The 11,140-nt window shown below is 35.8% G+C and overlaps 2 protein-coding genes across 2 annotated transcripts; both read right to left on the reverse strand.

The window, feature by feature from the left end:
* Positions 1–85: 85 nt before the first annotated feature.
* On the reverse strand, positions 86–1,691 carry LOTGIDRAFT_163037 (hypothetical protein; the record flags this gene model as incomplete). Its single annotated transcript, XM_009059088.1, has 3 exons — positions 86–207; positions 481–549; positions 1,514–1,691. 3 exons carry the CDS (start codon positions 1,689–1,691, stop codon positions 86–88), a joined length of 369 nt encoding a protein of 122 aa, XP_009057336.1.
* Positions 1,692–6,033: 4,342 nt separating this feature from the next.
* LOTGIDRAFT_233302 (hypothetical protein) lies at positions 6,034–10,240 on the reverse strand (the record flags this gene model as incomplete). Its single annotated transcript, XM_009059089.1, has 8 exons — positions 6,034–6,209; positions 6,355–6,663; positions 7,133–7,369; positions 7,566–7,844; positions 8,146–8,427; positions 8,689–8,958; positions 9,130–9,375; positions 10,204–10,240. The coding sequence occupies 8 exons, from the start codon at positions 10,238–10,240 to the stop codon at positions 6,115–6,117; spliced, it is 1,755 nt and encodes a 584-aa protein (XP_009057337.1). The 3' UTR covers positions 6,034–6,114.
* Positions 10,241–11,140: the final 900 nt, after the last annotated feature.

Consider the following 11,140-nt stretch of genomic DNA (forward strand, 5'->3'; position numbering starts at 1 on the left):
AAAGACCTATACAATCATCCCCATTAACTTTAATGATAAACATAATTCGAGCTCCAGTTGTACTTTTCAAGCTGAGTTAGTTCTTCTAAACGTTGCTGACTTTACTGGGTTTACATGTCACACTTGTGGTGTCACATATACTTCCTTTTGGACAACGACCTTGAACACTTCCGGTCAAAAAGGTATGTCCACAAGGATCACCAATTTCTGAAATTAAAAAAAAATTTATCGATAGACGAACTTTGCAAAAGCCAGAATTTAATGGAAACCTTCCCGCTTTGTAAAGTAATCATGAGTCGATTTCCTTTGAATCTTACATAATATAAGCAATACTCAATAGTTTCAAAGTGCCCATGACCAGGATATGATCTAGTCATGGGCAAATCGACACCATTGTATATTGCTATGATAAGGACCATGCATGATTGATGCCTGTGATTAATCTCAGATTTCACAATCTGGTCGTCAACGATTAACTACCATATGAGAGCATTGGTTCAACTACTTGGAACTGTTTGCACCAAGTCCACATCATTATGGGGACCCCACCTACAGAAAAAAATACAAAATTAAAATTTATACAATTATAATTAAACTAAGCAACCAGCAATATATAAATGAGTGTATTAGCATAAATTACAGACTGAAAATTTTAGATATGCCATTAACAGGTATTACGTTGACTTCAAGAGGGGTTTCCTAGGGGAGATTTGGGGAGGGGTCCCAACCCAATTAAGTCCACGATACCCACTCATCTAGTTCAGTCGCTGTATGGGAGCCGCACCAGCCAACATCTCTTCAATGTAAGCGTTTAGGAAACAACAATCATAAAAGAACCTACTAAGATTAGGAACACAAGCTGCACAGCATCCACAATATCCTGCCTTAGGAACAATTTGACCGTTCGGACATGACGAAGGAGCCACACAAAACATCCTCCAACATAAGTCAGGAGGGCATGCGCCAGACACTATCGATAAGGACACGGCCAACAACAGAATCAAACCAGTCATCTTGTATTGATGTTGTCAATGTCTACATTGTTTTGTCTTAGTTCAGATCTTATCAATGGAGGATGAAATGTGAAATTCACATCTGGTGTTGGTGGTACACACAATTCCATACTTATCTAAATTTTATCTTATAAATCGACCATTTATTTAATTTTAGAAATGAGATGAATGAAATTTAATTGGGTTTACCGCCTATGTTTGTAGTGCGAAGCCAGACTTGATTGTTCTTGCACAGTCATGCATAAGTCCTTATCCCTTTATTAATATCATCCCATTCGAAACAACCGCAAAGATAAACCAGATTGAAGAGGTAGCATCTCTAAAAGAGCAAGAAAGCGTCCAACATCCTTATAGAACACACTTTATTTACACATTAACTAATTGGATGAATCGGACAGGAATTCAGCCTCCATGCTGATGAGGTGAATCCATGAAAGAGATGGGTAATCGCGTCCAATAAGCATCAAATTTGAGTTGCATCAACAATTTCATGTACTTACTAAGGTTAGGAACGCAAGCTGGACAACATCCACAGAATCCGGCATTGGGTATGATAGTACCATCTAAACATTGTCTATCCACGACACCACAGAAAATCCTTAAACAGATACTAGGATCGGGACAATTACTAGCTCCGGCTAGCGCCAGCAAAGTAATGTATATGAAAAATCGAACCATGGTTATGTGGCCGAGTCCCTTTCGTATCTGCTTAAAGAAGTGTTTTGAGGCAAGATAGGTTAGATCTGAACATTTGAGGCGTGCTTCTTATCAAAAGTCATTCTTGCTTATCATTACCCAAATATATTCTAATATTAATCCGTTGGTGATATTTCGTCAAGGAGTCGCAGAGTTAAGGCTAGTGACTGAATAAATTATCTGAATTATCGGAAATAATTTTTGTCTGACAGTTGTCATTGCATCCACAATAACTGACATTTTGTATTATAGTACCTCCAAGACACTACCTGTCTGCAGCAACACAGTAAATTGTTAAACAGAGACTTGGGTCTGGACAGTCACTAGCGTTGATAAGCGTAAGACAAGTATAGAATAATACAATACGAAACATGATGGCATAAGGTTTGACTTTCTATTGCCTTATCTTTTGGAAATCACATTCAGAACGTTTTTTTTAGTTTTTTGTATAAGAACTTACGATTGACACGGTATGCTATTCGTTGTGTGTCTAATTATATTTAAAGATAAGTGCTCGTCTTTAGGTATATACACCAGAATACAAATTTGACATGAACGTAACAGTCGTTCAGTTGATCTATATTTTTGTACTACCATCTTATCAAAAGGTCATTTTTTCTTATCAGAAGAGTTCTAAAATATTTCAGTTAACTTTGTGAAGCATACTCGTGTTCTTAAAAATGTTTGTAGTAATTTTGTTATTGACTGCCGTGGCTTCGGTTTCGGCTTCTGCTTTACAATGCCCACCAGATATATGTTGGCGTACTCTGTGTGCTGTTCCTAGTCCGTGCCCCAATGGCAACATTGTGAAACACGCTGGATTCTGTGGATGCTGCCCTGCCTGTATACCTACTTTAAGTGAGTATGATAATGAACTATTTGTTGATCTGTTTCAGCACCATGAATTGTGGTACTGAATTCAGCCATATTGCCAAGTATAGTTCTACATGCAATTTGGTACATGTAATTTCGTATGACTTATTATTAGCAGAGACGTAGCTTTTCCCATTGGCATGGCAGTACGTATAGGTTATCCTGCATGCGATTATCATGGGATCCATGTTCGAAGTTTTATTCACATACTGCTTTACTTTCGGCTCTTTTAGTCTCAATATTAAGTGTTTCAGATATCATCGCTATAAATTTAAATGATTTTTGTTAAATTCCAAAAACTTGATTTAATTTTTCAGAGATCGGTGATTTCTGTGGACATTCATTTTTACTGGGAAGTATCAAGGGTCAATGTCCTACAGGAAGTTTCTGTGATTCTAAAACCTCACTTTGTGCAGCGGTAGTGAAAGTTTAAGACTGACATCCTGATATTCTGCCATCTAATCTAAAAATAAAGAAATCATATCTGCAGTGTTATTTGTATATCTTGAATTTGATCGACTTATACCTCAAAGCTAAAACAATGATTGACAAGTGTTCCTTACAGTGCAAAATATTCCATTATTAATTGAAGTTAATACTACAAGCAGTATGTGGTTTGGCCCCACTAGGCTACCATAGTTTTCTAGATTTCTAACACTACTCAGTAGGGTGAACTGTTTTTAAACACAGCTCATCACTTAAAACGTCTAAATTAGTAGATTATTGATAGTGAGTAGATTTCAAACACTACTCAGTAGGATGAACTGTTTTTAAACACGACTCGTCACCTAAAACATCTAAATTAGTAGATTATTGATAGTGAGTAGATTTCAAACACTACTCAGTAGGGTGAACTGTTTTTAAACACAGCTCATCACTTAAAACGTCTAAATTAGAAGATTATTGATAGTGGGTAAATTTCAAACACTACTCAGTAGGGTGAACTGTTTTTTAATACAACTCATCACTTAAAACGTGTAAATTAATAGATTATTAATAGTGAGTAGATTTCAAACACTACTCAGTAGGGTGATCTGTTTTTAACCATAACTCATCACTTAAAACGTTAAATTAGTAGATTATTAATAGTGAGTAGATTTCAAACACTACTCAGTAGGGTGAACTGTTTATAAACACAACTCATCACTTAAAACATCTAAATTGGTAGATTATTAATAATGAGTAGATTTCAAACACTACTCAGTAGGGTGAACTGTTTTTAAACACAACCCATCACTTAAAACGTCGAAATGAGTAGATTATTGATAGTGAGTAGATTTCAAACACTACTCAGTAGGGTGATCTGTTTTTAAACACAACTCATCACTTAAAACGTCGAAATGAGTAGATTATTGATAGTGAGTAGATTTCAAACACTACTCAGTAGGGTGAACTGTTTTTAAACACAACTCATCACTTAAAACATCTAAATTGGTAGATTATTAATAATGAGTAGATTTCAAACACTACTCAGTAGGGTGAACTGTTTTTAAACACAACTCATCACTTAAAACATTTAAATTAGTAGATTATTAATAGTGAGTAGATTTCAAACACTACTCAGTAGGGTGAACTGTTTATAAACACAACTCATCACTTAAAACATCTAAATTGGTAGATTATTAATAATGAGTAGATTTCAAACACTACTCAGTAGGGTGAACTGTTTTTAAACACAACCCATCACTTAAAACACTTAAATTAGTAGATTATTAATAGTGAGTAGATTTCAAACATTACTCAGTAGGGTGAACTGTTTATAAACACAACTCATCACTTAAAACATCTAAATTGGTAGATTATTAATAATGAGTAGATTTCAAACACTACTCAGTAGGGTGAACTGTTTTTAAACACAACTCATCACTTAAAACACTTAAATTAGTAGATTATTAATAGTGAGTAGATTTCAAACACTACTCAGTAGGGTGAACTGTTTATAAACACAACTCATCACTTAAAACATCTAAATTGGTAGATTATTAATAATGAGTAGATTTCAAACACTACTCAGTAGGGTGAACTGTTTCTAAACACAACTCATCACTTAAAACACTTAAATTAGTAGATTATTAATAGTGAGTAGATTTCAAACACTACTCAGTAGGGTGAACTGTTTATAAACACAACTCATCACTTAAAACATCTAAATTGGTAGATTATTAATAATGAGTAGATTTCAAACACTACTCAGTAGGGTGAACTGTTTTTAAACACAACCCATCACTTAAAACGTCGAAATGAGTAGATTATTGATAGTGAGTAGATTTCAAACACTACTCAGTAGGGTGATCTGTTTTTAAACACAACCCATCACTTAAAACGTCGAAATGAGTAGATTATTGATAGTGAGTAGATTTCAAACACTACTCAGTAGGGTGAACTGTTTTTAAACACAACCCATCACTTAAAACGTCGAAATGAGTAGATTATTGATAGTGAGTAGATTTCAAACACTACTCAGTAGGGTGATCTGTTTTTAAACACAACCCATCACTTAAAACGTCGAAATTAGTAGATTATTGATAGTGAGTAGATTTCAAACAGTACTCAGTAGGGTGATCTGTTTTTAAACACAACCCATCACTTAAAACATCTAAATTAGTAGATTATTAATGGTGAGTAGATTTCAAATATTATTTAGTAATTAACCTGGTTAATTTAGTTGTTATTGAATTAATCAGTTAATATTTGTCTTATATGTGTATTTGATTTTTAAAGAGATACTACCTCTTAAAAACATAAAATTAAACTTCTCAAACATGGCCAATATATATTCAACATATTCAATATAATACTACCCAATGTAAATAATAATGAGGACGAACCTTAAGCATGTTTACTTTGTTATGATATGGAATCAGTGCTGGTAACAATCCTATCCTTAGATTGTTCCGGGTAATTTTATAATAACATCCGATGTAAAGTATTCCTCCTCATCCCGCTCCTCTATACTTTCCTCATTCCGGCCCTCTATACCTTCCTCATCCCGCTCCTCCTCATCCTGCTCCCCCTTCTATATCTTCCTCATCCCGACCTCTATACCTCCCTCCCCCATACCTTCCTCATCCCGCTCCTCCCTCTATACCTTCCTCATCCTGCTACTCCCACTATACCTTGCTCACCCCGCTCGTCCCTCTATACCTTCCTCCTCCCTCTATACATTCCTCACCACGCTCCTCTATACCTTGCTTCCTCCTCCCGCTTCTCTATACCTTCCTTATACAACCTTGTTTGAATTTAGATGTCATGAGGTTAAAGTGGAAGAAATACAAGATTTAGAGTTGAATACCTGTTGCAGTTTCCCACTTCAGGTTCTTTTTCCTTTTTGAGACCATTAATTAATGTGCCTTAATGGATTTTTTTTTATTGCAGTCGTTAGCTCAATGTTGTGTGGATAGCGAAGGACATAATATTCCTTTTATGTAATTGAACATAAAATACTTTCATAAACATAAATTTTTAATATATCTCTCATATAGTATTTACAAGGCACTCTCTGCACAAAAAAAAAATCTATATTTGGATTCATTTATTCCTCTTTCCTTCCACACTTGAAAAATCTTCTCATCAATTTTCGAGATCTTCTAATGAATCTTGCAAACAAAGTCTTGTTATGAGACACACCTAAAAAGAAATTATAAAAACCAATATGAATTATCCATAATAATATAATTTCACCTTATCATTAGACGGCTATTTTTACGATGTCAGCTGTAAACAGTATATATAGCAACAGAACGATTCAAAGCTGAGAATTAAGCTTACTTACCAGTTACAGCAGCTTCAATTTCTAATGATGTGGATTGGCTAGATGCCATTTTACTTTTCTTTTGAGCCTCAAATATGTCTCTTCTACTCTGTCTTGGATTGTAGAATCTATCCTGTCTAATACTGTCCCTGCTAGTATCTCTCTTGATGGTAACTGGCTTATATCCTATTGAATCATCATTCTTGTAAGTGGATTCGGAAACTCTAACTACTGTGATCTGATGCCGATTTTGCTCATTTACTGGCCAGCCCTGTTGATGAAGACTGTTGATGGCAGCTTTATGAGGTTTAGTTTTCTTTGATGATTTTTCTGAAATGATCATTATGAAATAATAATATAATTCAAATTTGATAGACATTGTAACCGCCATTTGTATATTGTCCTCTGACTCATTTTTTGGTTGTTAATAATTCGGGGAAATACAGCTTTTGTATCGGCTTTTTCCTCTAGTGGTTTTAAAACTATTTTGTCTGAATTGACCTCATCATTAACAACTTCTATAAATAAAAACGTTCAATCGATTAGCACACAGAACAAGAAAAGGAAATGATGAAATGATGATCTCAGTTTTATCGGATCCTCTCAACCAGGTGGTTCAAAAAGATGATGTAGCTACACAACTCCCAAACCTGCTCATAGAAAGACAATTAACTATCTTGATTCACCTGTCCAAAAGACCAGATGATTCGTAATATAATGGTTTCCGTGATAAAGGTCCAACGTTTCTTTGGATGATAATGAAAAAAAAATGTAAAGAAAAATATAATATAGGACCTACCATGGGATTTAGTAGCTACATCATTAAAGGTCTTGTCAATTTCATTATCACTGTAATTTATATCAGCCTGTCTTGGTATATTTATAATACATTTTATTTCCTCTGATGTTCTGCTGAAATCTTCAAGTAAATTGGGTTTTTCAGCAGGAGGGTCAACTGAATTTATGGTTTTCATTCCCATGGTATACCAGTTTTTAGCCAGAAGACTCTTCTTTAACTGTTCCTTGTCAACCTTTCCTGAAAAAGGATAATTATAAGATTAACGATGTATAATATAAAAGTCGATTGCGGGTACATTATTCTCTTGGCTTTGAAACCCGGAGAAATTTTAGGCGATTACAAATCATGATACCTGCATGGTTCGTGAGGCGTATAGATTTGTCATTGCAATGACCCATAATGTTTTACCATACCCCATTAGAAATAGCCTTACCCTTTTGATAAGCTACTTCTTCTCGTGGCTTATTTCCTCCAACCATATTCAAAACATGTTCAATGTAGCTTTTATTTTTCAACTCCTCTTGTTGTTCGTTAAGCTGGTTAAGCTGTCCAATGCGTTGTTGAACTGCTGAAATCTGGACATTTTCCATGGATTTTGCTTCAGATTCACGTTTGTCTCCTTTAGCTGCAAGTCCTGGCAGTTTGATGTTAGGTGCAGCATACCATCCATTTGCTAGAAGATTCTCTCTAAGTTTAAGTTTGTCCATTGGCTCTACAAATTAACAGAACAATCATAATTATATCTTGTACAACTAAAATTGTAAGAAATTCTACTTCTGGTATTAATATAACATTTTCTTCAGGAAAGAAGTAATTTTGGAAAGGCTATTTTTCGAACATTTGGATTTAGGCGTCAGGGCAAAGTGAGCCAGTGAACTAGATTTGGTTGACCACAAAAAAACTGCCATGATGGATACGTTAATTTATTTGGGAGCCACGTGAATATTTTACATTGTAATGTCAGAGCACAGATGATTGACTATGTATGCAACCCCCAAAAAATCAATCCTTACCTTGATTTGGATTAGCTTGAAAAGAACTTTTCTTTGAAGAAAACATATCCAAAAGCTTTTCTACATCCTTATTTACAGCAGTAGGAACAGCATATTTCATGGTTTGGATGGTTTGGTTTCTCTTATCTTCAAAGTCTTTAAACCATCTATCAAGTTTTGTTATCTTGTCAGTATCCTCTAATAAGGTATCGGCGACTGAATTTCCATCCGATGCTGTGGCATCTTTTCCTAACCATCCTAGTTTCAGCAAATTCTCCTGGAATTTTACCATTTCTACTGATCCTAGAATATAATATTTAACAAGCGATGAATAAAGTAGCCATCGGTTATAACAACACAGAAAATGGCCCAACTTTGTTTTGTACCAGGTTATCCAAAGCTCGATCATCTATCCTTTGGATGAAAACTAATTCTACTGAGTTGCCATAGCTCATGACCTGCGAACCCTCGATAGAGTATAGTCCATAATTATCATCTTATGAACTAACCCGCAATTGCATCCAAAGTGATGTCCAGATGGATAGAATTGGAATCAAATCTTACCCCGGCATTTACCAGATTTCTTGGGTTTTTTCTGTGAAGCCATCAGGTCCAGAAGTTTTTCAACATCTCCTTTGGGCTCTTGCATGTTGTCTAGTTGGTGGCTTTCATTGCAATTAGCATTCATTCCAAAGTCCAATTTCCCCTCCTCTCTTCTCTGGCTCTGGTTGGATGGATGTACACTTGCTCCAAATATATCAAGCCTTTCTGCAGAAACAACAAACCATCCATGTTTCAGCAAATTTTCCCGAACGTTTGTTCCATCAACCATTACTGAAAAACACAGCAATTTATTAACTATGAATTTAGATTATTCAATGAAAGCTGTGGATTTTTGCTCCCAGTAACTTTGATAATGACTGGAGCGCTGAGGAGAGCTGACCTATCGATGGTAGCTTGTGGCTCAACTACTTAACAGTTCTTGGACTACTTCGAAATATTTACCTTTATCTAGTTGAGGAACCCGTTTCTTTATGGGCATCATCGTCAATATTTCTTCAAGATATTTAACTTTGCCATCTTTAATCTCGTCAAATCCGCTGACTGGTTTCAACTTCCTGCTTTCGAAATCAGCAAGCCATTTGTCTATGTTGTTTGTAGAAGCAGCACCCATTTCACCGTGGGTCACCACACCTCTTACCCACCCATTCTTCAATAAATATTCATGAATTTGTTCCATGATTATCGAATCTAAAAAAAAGAAAATATACAGATAAAAAATTGTAACTTCGAAATTAAAAAGGGTCGCATAATACACTTTATTTTGTCCGAAAAGTTTCTCAAGAAAGTTGGTTTTTAGTTTTGTATATTTCCTGACCATGGATATTTCAAAATCAACACATTTCTGTAATTTCGTCGATTGTTAATACTTTGAAGACAAGAAGCAGAAGAAAATTTAAAGTGAAAAATGAATTGTTTTTGCTCTAGAATTTGGAGGAGTGAACATTAAGGTGAACACCAACACCAAACAAACCAAACTCTCCCCACTTACCTATTTTTAATCTAATTGAACTCGTTTGCACAATGCAATTTAGAAAAACTTTGTAAATTGCAGAGAATTGACCAAACACGTCTTGATTTAGATATTTCAACGAAATGTCTAACTATGCGCTATTATGACGTCATAATGTACAGACGTTAATAATTGTTGGAATTGTTCTCGTTAACAACCCACCCCGCCATTTTCTAGAAATAATATAATATTGTTTTTAAGATATTGAAAACTCTATAACAGACTTATCCCTTTAACTCTGCTTGATGCTAATCCTGTTATTAAAGCTATCATGTGTGAACAATTTAATTTAGACCTTGTAACTCTCTCCGCTGTGAGCTTGCACAAAGTGCGATAGCGCATAATCATATGACCAATGTTGTTTCAGTGCGTTTATTGATCAAATCTTTCCCAATCGATCCATGAAATCCAGTATCCAAGGACTAAGATTAAGGAATCATTGTTATCATATTGTAAGGAAATGTACATACATGTATATCATGAAATAGATAGATTTCAACCTATACCTTCCTCATCCCGCTCCTCCCTCTTTACCTTCCTCATCCCGCTCCTCTATACCTTCCTCCTCCCGCTCCTCTATACCTTCCTCATCCCACTCCTCCCTCTATACTTTCCTCCTCTCGCTCCTCTTTACCTTCTTCATCCCGCCCTTAATACCTTCCTCATCCCGCTCCTTTATAACTTCCTCCTCCCCCTCCTCTATACCTTCCTCCTCCCACTCCTCCCTCTATACTTTCCTCCTCTCGCTCCTCTTTGCCTTCCTCATCCCGCTCCTCTATACCTTCCTCCTCCCGCTCCTCTATACCTTCCTCCTCCCCCTCCTCTATACCTTCCTCATCCCACTCCTCCCTCTATACTTTCCTCCTCTCGCTCCTCTTTACCTTCTTCATCCCACCCTTAATACCTTCCTCATCCCGCTCCTTTATAACTTCCTCCTCCCCCTCCTCTATACCTTCCTCCTCCTGCTCCACTATACCTTCCTCATCCCGCTCCTCCCTCTATACCTTCCTCCTCCCGCTCCTCTTTACCTTCTTCATCCCGTCCTTAATACCTTCCTCATCCCGCTCGTCCCTCTATACCTTCCTCACGCCGCTCTTCTATACCTTTCTCATCCCGCTCCTCTATAAGGAAAAGGAAAACTTTTATTCAGTACTCTGTGGCCTCAAGCCTATAGTACAATAAATATAATTATAATTTATAATATATATAAGAAAATATCCATCATTATGTACAATTTGATTAACATATATACATTCCTATATTACGTAAACCAAATTGATATCAATATTATAGTCTTGTCATATTTCGAGCATTTCAGCTCTAACTGCCAATCCTTTTTTAATAAAAATTGCCAGATTTCTAATAGTTACATTAGATTCACTTTGAAATAACGGCGTTCATATTACAAAGTTCACATATTCGTTCATTTCGAGGTATTTTATT

Source organism: Lottia gigantea (genome assembly GCF_000327385.1).
Source record: "Lottia gigantea unplaced genomic scaffold LOTGIsca_37, whole genome shotgun sequence".
Taxonomy (NCBI): domain Eukaryota; kingdom Metazoa; phylum Mollusca; class Gastropoda; family Lottiidae; genus Lottia; species Lottia gigantea.